The 14079-nt window shown below is 51.4% G+C and overlaps 2 protein-coding genes across 10 annotated transcripts in view; both read right to left on the bottom strand.

Annotated features, from left to right (window-relative positions):
* LOC109525281 (zinc finger MIZ domain-containing protein 2-like) overlaps nucleotides 1-2759 on the bottom strand; it is an 11133-nt gene extending 8374 nt beyond the window's left edge. The window contains exons 1-6 of one of the 3 annotated variants that reach the window (XM_019885677.1): nucleotides 2103-2759; nucleotides 1330-1396; nucleotides 1041-1099; nucleotides 753-867; nucleotides 470-678; nucleotides 224-380 (exon numbers count right to left, since the gene is read on the bottom strand). In XM_019885677.1, the coding sequence (XP_019741236.1) occupies nucleotides 224-380; nucleotides 470-678; nucleotides 753-867; nucleotides 1041-1090 (531 nt within the window). In that variant the 5' untranslated portion in view covers nucleotides 1091-1099; nucleotides 1330-1396; nucleotides 2103-2759. Of the gene's footprint in view, nucleotides 1-223; nucleotides 381-469; nucleotides 679-752; nucleotides 868-1040; nucleotides 1100-1329; nucleotides 1397-2098 lie in introns of all 3 variants that reach the window. The other 2 variants (XM_019885676.1, XM_019885674.1) reach the window with 2 other exon arrangements.
* Nucleotides 2760-3131: 372 nt separating this feature from the next.
* The window catches only part of LOC109525276 (2-oxoglutarate dehydrogenase, mitochondrial), a 17303-nt gene continuing 6355 nt past the window's right edge, over nucleotides 3132-14079 (bottom strand). For 2 of the 7 annotated variants that reach the window (XM_019885655.1, XM_019885657.1), the window contains 20 exons: nucleotides 12987-13025; nucleotides 11154-11269; nucleotides 10685-10839; nucleotides 10501-10597; nucleotides 10047-10096; nucleotides 9151-9241; nucleotides 8882-9061; nucleotides 8690-8818; nucleotides 8116-8448; nucleotides 7817-7919; nucleotides 7605-7733; nucleotides 7247-7397; nucleotides 6200-6327; nucleotides 5942-6120; nucleotides 5277-5348; nucleotides 4999-5124; nucleotides 4830-4902; nucleotides 4577-4740; nucleotides 4129-4283; nucleotides 3132-3920 (listed from right to left, as the gene is read on the bottom strand). In XM_019885655.1, coding sequence (XP_019741214.1) covers nucleotides 3800-3920; nucleotides 4129-4283; nucleotides 4577-4740; nucleotides 4830-4902; nucleotides 4999-5124; nucleotides 5277-5348; nucleotides 5942-6120; nucleotides 6200-6327; nucleotides 7247-7397; nucleotides 7605-7733; nucleotides 7817-7919; nucleotides 8116-8448; nucleotides 8690-8818; nucleotides 8882-9061; nucleotides 9151-9241; nucleotides 10047-10096; nucleotides 10501-10597; nucleotides 10685-10839; nucleotides 11154-11269; nucleotides 12987-13025 — 2591 coding nt within the window. In that variant the 3' untranslated portion in view covers nucleotides 3132-3799. Of the gene's footprint in view, nucleotides 3921-4128; nucleotides 4284-4576; nucleotides 4741-4829; nucleotides 4903-4998; nucleotides 5125-5276; nucleotides 5349-5941; nucleotides 6121-6199; nucleotides 6328-7246; nucleotides 7398-7604; nucleotides 7734-7816; nucleotides 7920-8115; nucleotides 8449-8689; nucleotides 8819-8881; nucleotides 9062-9150; nucleotides 9242-10046; nucleotides 10097-10450; nucleotides 10598-10684; nucleotides 10840-11153; nucleotides 11270-12986; nucleotides 13026-14079 lie in introns of all 7 variants that reach the window. The other 5 variants (XM_019885658.1, XM_019885660.1, XM_019885659.1 and 2 more) reach the window with 3 other exon arrangements.

Genomic DNA, 14079 nt, shown 5'->3' on the forward strand with positions numbered 1-14079 from the left:
GTTGTTGTTTGTGTTTGGGTGTGTGTTTTTGTGTGTGTGTGGGTGCGCGCGTGTGCATGCGCATATTATTTTTGTGCGCGTCTGTTGTATTTGTGGATGTGCGTGGTTGTAACGTGTGTTTGTGTGTGTCTGGTTGTGATTTTGGTACGTTTGCAAATACTCGCAGACCTGCGCCACTCAGTGAGATGCGGGTTTTAGGAAGTAGACAGGAAGTGGTGCTTACCTGTCCGTAGTTCATTTCCTGGTTCTGCTTCTCTTGGATGGCAGCCACGGTCGCCGTGGCGGTGGCAGTTGCCGTGGCGGCGGCAGCTGCCATGGCTGCTGCCGCGGCTTGCGTGAAGTCCGCTGCCCCCCTGGATCCATTGGGGTTGGGTGGGTAACTATGTGTGTGTATGTGTGTGTGAGGGGGGTGGGAGGGTAAAATAGTCACCACCTGTGAGCACCACACGGTTAAACATGTGACACCCACCTTCCCGGGTACCCGCCCGGGCCGCCCATGTAGCCCCCACCAGGCCGGCCGTATGTGCCCTGGTTCGGATAGGCCTTGTTGAGCTCCCCGTAGCTCTGCTGGCCCACATAACCCTCCGGGGCCCCTGCCATTGACGGCCCCCCGGGGCCCTGCATCACAGGCGCCCCAGCCGGGTTGGCCCCAGGCCCCATCGAACCGCCGCCCAGGCCCTAATGCGGAGAGAAGGCAGCATGTGACACGGGCAAGAGTGCGTACGCAGAGCGTGACACTGAATGCGTCATACTTGGCTGGCCGAGGGGTTGGTGACCCCCCACACGGTGGTGACCACGGAGAGCGACCCCTGGGGCTGGTTCGTGGGCTGCTGCCAGCTGGAGGGCTCATAACCATATGAACCCTCACTGGGGACATAGGGAATGAGAGGGGTGAGTGGGCGAGGCAAGGGCCAACTGCATGTGTGTTTCTAACATGTTTGTGTCAGTTTTATGAGTGCGTCTGTGTGTGGTTGTAAAGTGAGAAGAGGGTGTGTAATGTGAGTGTGTTTGTATGCTAGTGTGTGCGTGGACCTACGTACCTGTGTGGGTTGCCGGCCAGTCCAGCCTTCATGTGATTGAGCGGATTCATTGGGGGTCTCTGCGGACAGTCAACGGCAGCCAATCAAATAACCTTAAATTGACTGAGACCTCCCTCTCATCCCACGCTCACTCATCACCCAAAAAAGATGAGGTGCAAACACAAAAATTAGGGGCATGCCAACTTGGCTGACATAAACATGGGAAACTTGTTTGGGTTGGTTATTTGGAGAGGGGCAAGTGCTGATACACATTTATAACTGTAATCACACAATAAACTCATCAACACACCCAGTTTTCAAAATCACGTGTTGTGATGAACAAGATGTTTGGACCACGTGAGGACGGACATCAACGGCTGTAAACACATACATTGTAAAACCACGCACAACAGATAAACACACAAGAAAGAATTAAAACTACACATACACACACCAATCAGAGACCGGTAGACACACATCACAACACACACTGACACAAAGGCGTTACAACCACACACACATAGTCTTTAGGTTGATTAGTGAGCTAATATTGAGGTCAAGTGACTGAAGACGATCCTCGTTTGAAAATGTGCGTCGGAGACATTTTGGTAGGAATATTGCTCATGTTAATGCCAACCCAATAACCAGGCGCCTACGCCGCTCGCCTTAGCATTAGCATTAGTGCGAGCAACCGGCTTGGAACTCAGCAGCCCGCCGCTAAAAACACGATTCGGCTTCTCAATCACACCCGCTCGCCGAATGTTCAAAAAACGTCTCAGCAATACGTGATGACAAAAAATCCCAACATGAACGCGGGCCCTGTGAAAAGTAGTCGTCCTTCTCCAGATGTTGAGCGGTTAGCTCGACGAGCTGGGCTAGCTCAGCCCGGCTGGTGACAATGCAATGTTAGCAAGCTAAGGCTTAGCAGCCAGCTAATGTCTTACGAAGACACTTATTCACAATGTCCGAGTCCAGACAATTTAGTCTTCGGTTTAAATAAAAGACACGCGTTTGGGGAGCTGACGAAAGTCAAGCGCGGCGACGTGCGGATGTCAAGAGGAACCGCGGGGCCGTTTTACCTACTCCGCTTGGCCGCCGAACAAGCCCCACTGCGGGGCTGTGCGCTCTGTGCTCCTCCGGGCCTCCGGGTCATCAAGTAGCTCAAGCCCGAAATTAGTCACTGAAGGAGGGACGACCTGTTTCAACACGTCCCTTAATATCCACAAAATATCCTCCACCGAGACCCCAGATTCGCCCGTGGAGCTCCGAGTTCACCACCGGGCTCCTTCCTGCCTGCCCACCCGCCGACCACCGCGTCGACTATCCGGCCTCGGTAGCCGTCAGCATCCCCCACTGCCCCGCGGCTCCCCGACCACCAGCACCGCAACCACAACGCGCTGCACTGCCGGGCACTGTGGGCTGCTCGTCCGCGGCTTTGCTCCGCATCGCCGCTGTCACACCGGAGAAGACGGCGGCCAACTGGAGGAGGAGGGAGAGAGCTGGTTGACACCGAAGGGAGGGAGGCAAGGACGGGAGAGTTGGGTGTTCTCACTCCAAACATTAGCACCCGATATTGCTAATGTACGTTTTGTGTTGTCTTATTTTAAAATATATTCTGTTACATACTAAAACAGACTAATGGGATGATGCCTTATTTTGTAGTGCTCTGGCAAAACATGCTGTCCATCACTTGCAAACGGAATATTTCAAACCTCACACTATTGCAATTGTCTGAAATGAGCCTGTTTTTAGGGGGCGGTCCTCTCTCATGCTAGGTAGGCAACTTCTCGCCCCACCTTGCTTTTCGACACCGGGACCAATCCTGTGATGACGAGTAGTGGAACTCGGGTGTGCCGATTAAGTGAATGGTGTGGATTTAATGGAAACAACTCAGTTATCAAAAAACATTTTACCAAGTGAAGCGGATCCATGGATGTGGTGGTTGTTTGTCTGCATGTGCCTTGACATCATCCTGTCTGTTTATTTGTGTCCTGACATTTTCAGGTGACCAGTCCATTTTTAGTCTTTCCTGCCTTTGACAGGTGACCGGTCTATATGTACTGTACAGCTGCGATGGAGGGATGATGTCATTAGAGAAAGCGTAAAGATGTGTGGAGTAAACAAATCTTTATTGAATGAAGCAAAACAATGAAGAGAACATGGCGTCTCCCCTCTAGGAAAATAAATACATGATCTTGTCGTTCACGTCAAAGCTCAACTCTCCTTTGGCACCGACACTCGCCACAAAAATAATCTCCAGCGTTGCCACGGCGACACGTTGAAGGCCAAACAGCGGTGCTGTTAACAATGTGGAATACAAAGGAAAAGTCCCCAGCTGGGTTCTTCGCCATCTTTGATCAAACCAAACTTATTTGGTTTCTTTTTTTGATTTTGGGCGACCAAAAAAAAAAAAAAAAAAGCCTGACACTCGTTCATAAAAGCATGGAAAAAAAAATGTGCGATGCAGAAGATGCTTCCCACACGTCTATGAAAAAGATGACTGGGGAAAATGGGGGGAGGTGGGGTGTTAAAATCAGTAAAAGCTGCACAGAAATCATTGTTCTCACTGGCGGCCTGTAGAAGGTGCTGCTGGGAAAATCCTGTCAGAGTTAAAGTGACATCTAATTAGCAAAGTCAGAGAAAGGACAAAATAAAAAGAAAATTAACTTGTTTGGAGTTTTAGGTGTGCGTGTGTGTATGTATGTATGTGTGAGAGGGATACAGGGGTCAAAGGTTAGGGTTCACTCCATCTACTGCAGTGTCAGAGGTCATCAGGAGGTCTACTGCTGATCCTGGAAGGCGTCCAGACCGAAGGCATTGTCCAGGAAACGCTGAAGCTCCAGAAGGTGAGTGTTCTTGTTCCCCGTGGCGGGTGCTGCGGCGGGGTCACGACCCGCATACCTGAGGGCAAAAAAAAAAAAAAAAAAAGCTTGAGGGAAGTTCAGACAGCGCCTTTTGTTTTCTCCGAGAGAGAGAGAGAGAGAGAGGAGGGGAATGAGCAAGAAGGGAGTGGGAGAAAAAAAGTTAGGGGTTAAAAGAGAGCGGGAGAAAAGGGTGCCCAAGAAATTACAGAGAAAGAGAGAGGGCGACGTGTGTGTGGTGCGCTGACCAGACGGGCTTGGCCCTCTGGATGGTGGTCCTGATGCGAGGTTTGACATAGTCGTAGTAGCCTTGGTTCTTGTGCTCCTCCTGACACCAAACCAGGTCGGCGTTGGCAAAACGCTCCGACTCCGCCTTGACTTGGTCGAACGGGAACGGAGACAACTGGATGCACAGCACACACCACAGGCAGTTCGGTCAACGGCTACGCCGGGTACTCGAGAATTAAGGACCCATTTCAGCCTGACATCACTCCCAACTCTCTCATCGCGAAAGAGGGACTTCTATGTAGTAGACTACATAGTTGCGCATCGGGATTTTCAGATATTGAATTAAACAGTAGACTAAGCGCTAAAACGCTCAATCAAAAACCCCTTATTGATGATGGCGACGTTTGCACTGAGTTCACTAAAAAATTCAGTAGAAATGGGGACTCCGTTCAAAAAGCAACGGCGTACCTGCTCAATGCGTGCAATGGCAACCGTCGCATCCATCTCGCGGTTCTTCCTCTCCTTGGTGAGCTCGTAGTAAACTTTGCCCGTGCAAAAGATTAGCCTCTTGACCTCCTCGGGACGCTGGGCTGCCACGCCGTCCTCGGGGATCAGCCTCTGGAACTCGCTTCCTGTACGAGGGATGAGCAGGAATGACAAACATTATACAAGCACACACAAGCATATAGACGTGTGTGTGAGGGAGAGCAAGAGAGCAAACCTGGCAGCATCTCATCAAAACTGGACCTGGCCTCTGGGTGGCGCAGAAGCGACTTGGGAGTGAACACAATCAGCTATGAATAGAAACGGGAGATGTCAAATTTCTTTTTTTATACTCCCTGCAGGCGGTCCTCCCCCAAGGTGCGTGCGTAAGTGCACTTGAGTCTGACCGGCTTCCTGAAGGGCAGCAGGATCTGCCGCCGTATCACGTGGAAATAATTGCCAGGAGTGGAGCAGTTGACGACAATCCAGTTGCAGTCGTACAACTGACGCACCGCAAAGTCGTCTGTCAGCGTCTGGGGAGGAGACAACTCCATTGGGCAGTGCACAGGAAAATGATGGACACACACACACACACACACACACACACACACACACACACACACACACACACACACACACACACGCAAGGACAGTGTGCAAGCAGAACTACGTCTTGATCTCTTACGGGCATGACGTCAGGGTCGTCGTTGCACATCTGAAGGAACCTCTCCGGGCGAGCGGAAGAATGTTCCGGACCCTGAAGACGAGAGAGACAGAGGACGTCACGAGGCGCACACCGCGCTCCCGTCACATCGCTGGTCGTCTTTCACACACATGCTACATCACCGAATTTGAAGCCACCGATTATTTCAAGAGCTGCAGCAATCAAATATTTTGATATCCTACTGTAAATTCTATTGCACAATCCGAACGTTTGGATCCAATAAAAGATTATAGATTTTTTGCTTGGTTAAAGAACAATTATGAATACACAAGACAAAATAAAGTGCACCTAAGTGTGGCGCCATGAGGAAAAACATGTGGTTTATGAGGAAAAACTGCATCCGAAGGCATTTTTGGTTCCACGAGTTACATTCAAGCAAGCTTTTAATAGCTCGCGGAACCTGTTTGTCAAGACGCCATGACAGCGAATAAGAGCAAGAACCGTATGCTCTGTTTATGTTACTTGTGTGAGTGTATGTTTGTAAAGCTCGCTGTTGCTTGTAGCGTTAAATCTGCTTGACCATCGATGCTTATTTCTATTAGAAGTCAACGCCGTTTCACATGACATGTTAGCATTAAACTCGGCGACGTTCCGGCGTATCCCCGGAGACCAACTGTAATACTCACCATGCCCTCCATGCCGTGCGGCAGCAGCAGCACGATGCCGTTCTGCCGGACCCACTTGGCCTGGCCGGGGCAAATGAACTGGTCAATGATACACTGTGCCGTGTTGTGGAAGTCGCCAAACTGCGCCTCCCAGAGGATCAGCGCGTTGGGACTGGCCATGGCGAAACCCAGCTCGAAGCCTGAACACCATGACGCGTAAGTTACACGGGCAGGAAGCGGGGCTGAGGCGAGCGGGAACTCAGGCAAACGAGGACTGACCGAGGACACCGTACTCCGACAGGGAGCTGTTGCAGACGGTGTAAGGTGCCTGGTCTGGGGCCAGGTGATTCATGGGGATGCAGATCCTCTTGTCCACGTTCTGATCGTGAAGGACGTGATGACGGTGGCTGGAAAAGTGCACATACACTTGTGTTCAAAAGTCAACACACCCCGGCCAAATTTGTAAGATGTGCCGCATTCGTAAAAAGGCAAAACGTGATAGTGGTGCCTTGACTTGGGAGTTGAATTCATTCCGTGACCATGCTTGCTTCTCAAATCGCACGCGTCTCAAATCAGCTTTACCCGTTGAAATGAGTGGAAGTGGCGTTAATCCGTTGGAGCCCCCAAACAGCATCCCGAAACAGTTTATACTAAGGAAAATATCACTCGGCAGTATTTGCTTTCATGACTTCATGCTGCAGTTCAACAGACACAGTGCTGCTGGTGTATGCCTTAGACACCAAGGGGCAGTAGAGTACCTAAAGAGTACTACAGGTACCATGGATCTGGTGATAAATCACGAAGACAGGAGCAACTAAGCTCCAGATATATTAGTTTTACACAGTGCATAAATGCCTGAGATTATTGTTGTATTGTCTGTCTGTCTGCAGGTTATGCTGCACTATTTATGGGTTTATTACAACCAAGGCTAATTTTGTTAGGCTGTCTGTGGCCTTTCCCCATTATATGTTAGCGTTAAGTGAGCTGGCATCTGTAATACAAAAGTATGTGTTAAAGGTAAATGTTATAAACGTGACGGTACTTTTTACAACACCGCCATCTAGTGGTCGGACGTCAAAGCGCACTTGCATGTCAAACTTGCTTGCAAGGTAAAGTAGTCAATCGTCTGCAGAATAGCGCAGCTAAGACAACGATCAAGAAAATCACGACATACTCCCTGTTCCTCGATCAGTCACATTCTTCCCTAACTCGCCAATACTTCACAAATTACGCCAGGCTTATGTACATTTTGAGCATAGAGTAGTGTGCAAAGAGTAGATGAAGTGCTTCAAGGTGGAAATGCTCCAATGAGTGGCTGCAACCCACCTGAACGTCCCTCGCTCCACGTCCTGGCCCGACAGACGCACGTGGATGCCTTCCTTCAGCAGAGAGCCAAAGGCCATGTACTCCCCCAGGGCCCAGTCCACCGTTCGCTGACGAACCATCTCGGCGCGGCCCTTCAGGACGCGACTCAAACCTGAACACCCCACGTCGCGCGCACAGACGAGATTAGATAGGCAGGTAGAGACAGAGAGCAAGACAGGTATAGATCTCGAGAGCTGGATAGACGAAGAAATGGGTAGACAAAGACAGATATACAGTATAGTGAGAGCGAACGTGTGTGTGTGTGACTGTGAGGGAAATGAAATGATGGGCCAGTGTGGACGTGTGGTTTCGACGTGACCTCCATGGATGGTGAAGTCCTCCACGGGGACGGAGGAGGCCACTTGTCCGATGTGGTTGAGGTTCTCCTCCGTCAGTCCGGTGGAAGGACAGCTCATGGACTTGGGCTGTCCGTCCAGCGTGAAGAAACCTATTGCACAAAAACGCACAAAAAGCTCTTGACGCGCACCCCGGACAGGATCCGAGCGTTCTTGCGCACTGGGGATGGCATACCGGGCCACGGCGAGTCCAGCCAGTGCTTGATGTGTAGGATCTTCTCATCCTTGGAGCGGGCATGGGCCTCCTCGCAGATCTTGTCGTACTTGGCAATCTCCTCCTGCATACACAACTGAAATTACTTGCCAAGTTTGGGAATAACAATAAGAACGGAATATAAATAACTGTGAAAGTGCCAATGGCTTCTTGAATCAAATGTGGATGCTTTGATCGCTTTCCAGAGACTTGGATAACTGGGAAAATTTCATAGGTAGTTCACGGTTTCCTTGAGAAATTCCGCCTACAATCGGTCATACCTCGTACTCTTGTCGGGTGACGCTTCCGTCCGCAATGAGCTTCTCGGCGTACTTGAGCAAGACGGGCTTCTGCTTCTTAATCTGCTTGTACATGAGCGGCTGCGTGAACATGGGCTCGTCCATCTCATTGTGGCCCATGCGCCGGTAGCACACCAGGTCCACCACCACGTCTTTGTGGAAGGTGGCCCGCCACTCGGCCGCCACTTTGCACACATAGATGACCGCCTCCGGGTCGTCGGCGTTGACGTGGAAGATGGGAGCGTTGACCACGCGCGCCACGTCCGTCGGGTAGGGCGACGAGCGAGCCATACGCGGGTCCGTGGTAAAGCCAATCTAGCCGATGAGAAAGGAAAGTATAACGCGAAGGCAGCAAAAAGCGCTTTGTCCTCATCCTGATTTAATCGGTCGAAAAAAGGTTTTTTTTTCTTCTGTTTTTTTAAAAAAAAAAATTTTTTTACACATTACAGCATAAGACGAAGATAATGACGTTGAAACATTCCCACCCCTCCCAAAACATAAAATCCATATGCAGTCAAACAAGTGAGAGGGTACGACCTCCAGGAGTGGGCCTAACCTGGTTGTTGACCACCACGTGCACGGTGCCGTGCGTGGTGTAAGACGGCAGGTCGGAAAGATGGAAGGTCTCATACACGATTCCCTGACCAGCGAACGCAGCATCTCCGTGGATGAGGATTGACATCACCTGAATGCAGAGGGGAAGGCGTCAGAGTCCGCGTCGGGGTCAGGCGGGTCCGCCACAACTCACCCGGTTGCCGTCGTTGTCCCCGCAGTAAAACTGCTCGGCCTTGGTCTTCCCCTGCACCACCGGGTCGGCTGCCTCCAGGTGTGACGGGTTGGCCACCAGGGACAAGGTGATGTTGCGGTCGGTCACGCGGTTGATCCTGCGGTGGTACATGCCCAGGTGGTACTTGACGTCGCCGGAACCCTGAAGACGGAACCCCGGCGGCGCATCATCAGCGAGGCATAACCACGGCGACGGACACCAGAGCAGAACCGAAGAGAAGAGCTCGCTACCTCGTCTGCCGCCTCCAGCTTGGAGTCAAACTGACAGAAGATCTGCTCCAGTTCTTTACGGATCACGTTGGCCAAAACGTTAAGACGTCCCCTGGCCGACGAAAAAACAGCGTGGAGAAAAAAAATGCTTTCAGTTGCCGTAGGTCCAAATGAACTTGTTAGCGGGGGTCATTGTTGGTGGGCACTTGGCAGATGAAATCTCACAAAAATGCTCGTGCACTCCAAAAACACCTGTGCTCCAAATTTCCTCCTAAGTGCTTGTAAATCTGACGCCATACTGTAGCCTCTGCACACTGCAGAATTGCTTGCAGTTGAGATCGAGGTGTTGTTCTTCATGATTTTTTTTTTTAATGAAAACATTCCATCGAATGCGTTTTCTATTGATATTGATTGTCTATGTCCAATGCGATCAGCCGTACCTGTGCCTGCCAAAGATGATGTAATAATGTGTATGCGTGTAACTTGTGTGTCATGACCAATATGACAAATTGTACTTGAGTGCTTGTGTGAGATACCTTTCAAGTGCATTTGTGTGTGTGTGTGTGTGTGTGTGTGTGCGCGCGCGCGCGCGCCTGGAGCACCTGTGAAACATCCCCCTCATGATGCACTAGTGCGCAGGTGTCAAACTGCGATCCTTGCGGGCCCCTATCCGGACTCCTACAGAGCTTGCTGATGAGCGGATCGTATCGATCAGGTGCGTTGGAGGAGGGAAACATCCAAAACATGCAGGACCGTGGCCCTCGAGGACCAGAGTTTGACACCTGCGCACCAGAGTGTGTTTTCTGTGAGACATGGCCATGAAGATGCACGACAGTGCAAGTGTGTGGGCGTGAGCGACTGAGTGAGTGATTGCGTTTCCCCTCAGGCCATACCAGGTGGGAGTGAGCGTGTGCTACCTGTGAGGCATGCCCATGATGACGTACTCCACCCCGCTTCCGGACGATATGTCAATGATGGTGTGCGCGCGCGCGCGCGCCTGGAGCACCTGTGAAACATCCCCCTCATGATGCACTAGTGCGCAGGTGTCAAACTGCGATCCTTGCGGGCCCCTATCCGGACTCCTACAGAGCTTGCTGATGAGCGGATCGTATCGATCAGGTGCGTTGGAGGAGGGAAACATCCAAAACATGCAGGACCGTGGCCCTCGAGGACCAGAGTTTGACACCTGCGCACCAGAGTGTGTTTTCTGTGAGACATGGCCATGAAGATGCACGACAGTGCAAGTGTGTGGGCGTGAGCGACTGAGTGAGTGATTGCGTTTCCCCTCAGGCCATACCAGGTGGGAGTGAGCGTGTGCTACCTGTGAGGCATGCCCATGATGACGTACTCCACCCCGCTTCCGGACGATATGTCAATGATGGTCTTGAGAGCCGGGATGAGGGACTCGCATCCCTCCAGGCCGAACCGCTTCTCGGCTGACCACTTCTTTTGCAGGAACTCCTCGAACCTGCACAGCACGCGCACGCCAGTCGACGTACGTTCTTCCTCGCGCTTGTTTTGACGTTTTCGGTTCAAGGCGTGGGGGCGGCGCTACCTGGTCGAGCGGACCATGCGGGCCAAAAGTGTCCTCTTCTCTTCCAGGCTGAACTGCATCACGCCCGGTGTCTCAAACTTTTGCCGGATCCACTGACACTGCTCCAGGTCATTGATGAACATGAACTCGACGCCGATGTGCTGACAGTACGCCATCTGGGGACAGTGAAGCATTCCATGTAAAGGGGGTTTTCGTTTCGAGCGGCTGCCCAAGAAGCTTCAAATTAAACACCCGAGTCAATTGTCAAATGATGTCTTGAAAATATCTGTGTCCGAGGCCCTTCTCAGTTGTCTAATGACATGTATGGAAGTGTGAGTGTGTGTGTGAGGGATAGATTTGACACGCTTTTCTCAGCAGAATTTTTCTCAAAACATGTCACAGAATTGTGCCCCACTGTCACATCACAATCGGGCTAATTTGCATCCTCCCGCCCCCTCCCCAGACAGCGAGTATGTGCGAGAGTGCAAACCTCCAGTCGTTGTATGATCTCCTTCAAAGGCAGAGCGCTCTCGGAACCTCCGATGAAGGTGGTGGTGGGAAGCCTGAAGACCTTCTCCAGGTCCGACTCGTCCAAGCCGTAGAAGCCTACGTGTCCCAGCATGCACCGGGAGACAAAGTGGCAGGTGAGGACCGTGCCAAAGAGGCCAACAGAGGTGCCACTCGGCCGTGATGAGTGAAGGCGTGGGCCGCAAGGACGGAACGTAGCGAGAGTCGCCGTTCCAATACATCAACCCAAAGTTTCCCTCGAACGTCGCAGCTTCCTTCAATCATCAGCGCCAGGTGACTTCGACCGGTCGGCCAAGACGACACCATCATCCTCCTCATTGCGTCCCGACAGTGAAAGGCGACGGCACTCGCGCGCGGTCAAGCGCATGCTAACGCAACGTCACCGTGTTCGTAGGAGGACACCGTCACCAAAGCAAACGGGACAGGACAGAAAAGACGAGCGCAGACGTGACAATGGTGCCACACAAGGGGGATGGAAGGCGGGTGTCGCTTGGGTGACAGTTGGATTGACAGATGGGAGTTAGGTGACAGTCTATGCAATCGTGAGGTGGACTTCAGGCGACAAGTTAAGTGTTAGGCGGCAGGTGAATGGCAATCAAGAGGGGGGTGACAATTAACCTGGCAGTTGGGGGAGTTAAGCTGCCAGTGGGACATCAGTCAATTGACAGGCAAGTGACGCTTGAGAGAACGCAGGCTATTTTTTCATTTGGTAGAGTTGACGTAAAAAAGAGTTATAGATTATCGATTGAAAAATGAGGTGACAAGCACCTGTCAGATAGCTGTGAAATGCCAATTAAGTGACAGATGACGGTTACGATGGGAGTTAGGTGTCAAGTCACAGACCTCAAATGTGAGTTCACCGGAATTCAGATCAGATGATGCTTAGTTCCAAGGTTGCATTTGACGTATAAGTGATGGGTGACATGTTTTGTAGGCGGCGCGTTCGGCAAGCGTAGCCAGGTGGCAGTTACGTGACATGAAGTTTCAGGCGCAAGACAGCAGTTAGGCGAGCGATATTTATCCCAGGTGACAGTGAAGAGGAAATGGTGTGCCAGCTAGATGAAATTTGTGGGGTAGAAGTTAGACGGAAGGCGGGGGGGGGGGGGCAATTAGAGACATGTGGGTGATTAATTAATGTCATCGGGGAAACAATTATTTAGGCAGCGGGTAGTTGTTGCATAGCAATCAGGCAACAAGATGACGGGGAAGCGTTGGGAGTCACTTTTGGACGTTGAAGCCTCTTAACAGTCCTGACAAATTGGTCTGCGTCCGGAAACAACCTGGGGCCTATCAACCAACGAGCAAGCCGGAATAGTTACGAACGCCGCTCGGCCGCCAAAAGAAAACATCAGGGTTCAGCAAGCATCGCGTGAGCGTGGCGGCCGTCTGGCTCACCTCACCGTGATTGTGGATTCCTGCAGACTCCTGCTGAGATGTTCCAAATGGGACAAACATCTTCTATTCACACCTGACACATCACACAATGCCAGCGTCTCACCTTCAATCTCAGTTCAACATCGTTACGGTCACGTGACACACACTCAGCGGTAGCGGCTAGAAGCTAACCAAGCTAACTACACACACGGCAAAACACACGACACAACAAGAGGGGATCCACTTCAACACTGTTTGATCTGATTAGACGTGTACCTAATGAAGGGGTTAGTGAGTGTGTGTATTTCAGTGTACACTATAAGAATGACTCTCAGCTGCTCTGGAGAAGAAAGGCAAAAGTTGGTCCGTGGCGCACACACAAGCTTGCAACGCTACGCTACAGCAGCGCTGCTTTTCGTACCTCCGACCGTGAGCAGTTTCAGCCGATCCTTGACCGCGTCTGGACGGGGGTGGAGGGAGCGGCAACACAGGGAGGAGACATCCGGAAAAGTTAGTCACTGACAACCCGCTTCTACAACACAACCAACGGCCACTAGAGGAGCAGCTAGCCTAGGAGCTCACAAACGGTGCCAGACACCGCCGCTGTCGCCTCCAAGGCTGGACACCGTGCCCAAGCCAGCGGGGGGGAGACGGATAGATGGAGGGGCTAATTCCTGTTTGCCGTCAGCAGGAGAGCTAAGCGAGGCTAAAGCTAATTAGTTGTTAGAGGCGCTAGGCAACACACTCCAGCAAGAACAAAACTTCACAAAGTGGTTCTCAAACTGGGGTCCCGGAACGCCTCACAAGCAGAGACCTGTGGTGCGCAAAATGGTTTGCAACTCCGCACTGACGACAGCTGCCTGCCGAAAGCCAGAGCTTTACATGCAAAGCTTTTTTTGTCATTGCGATGGGTTAACTGCTTACATGTGATGTGATCGACTCCAATTTGCCGTTTCCATTCGCTAGCACATTCAATCGAAACAGACGCTTTAAAGCCGCGTGACACGTGCAGATCGTTATTTAAGGCTACGCATTGTCATTGATTACGGGGGAGTCTTTGGAAACATTTGTGGACCCATAAAGTTTGAGAACCGCTGACCCTGAAGTCACTGAACCATTCCTCTTGTTTGTCAACAACAACAACAACAACAACAACCCCTAATGTAAGATGCTCAGCAGCGAGACAAAGGTTTCCAAAGCCGAAAATCCTACCAAGGGCTCACATTCCCACCTCACAGCCGGAAGCCAAAAGGTGACATCCTTGGGAGTTAGCACCTAAAACCTTTTCGTGGAAGCAGCAACAAGACTATTCGCTCGCCTAAAACCCGCATCGTGGACCTTCAGTCTTCAACAAGACAAGAGACCTGCTCGCTCCGAACATTCCGGATGTTTCTCCACGTTCCTTCAAAGTGTATGACCAAAGTGAGGAGAAGAGAGGTCCTCCTGATGGTCAAGAAGATTTTGGAAGCGATGGAGCGGAAAAAAGGGGGAATTTGGGGCTCGCGGAGGGGTTG

Source organism: Hippocampus comes, unplaced genomic scaffold (assembly GCF_001891065.2).
Source record: "Hippocampus comes isolate QL1 unplaced genomic scaffold, H_comes_QL1_v1.1 scaffold78, whole genome shotgun sequence".
Classification (NCBI taxonomy): Eukaryota; Metazoa; Chordata; class Actinopteri; order Syngnathiformes; family Syngnathidae; genus Hippocampus; species Hippocampus comes.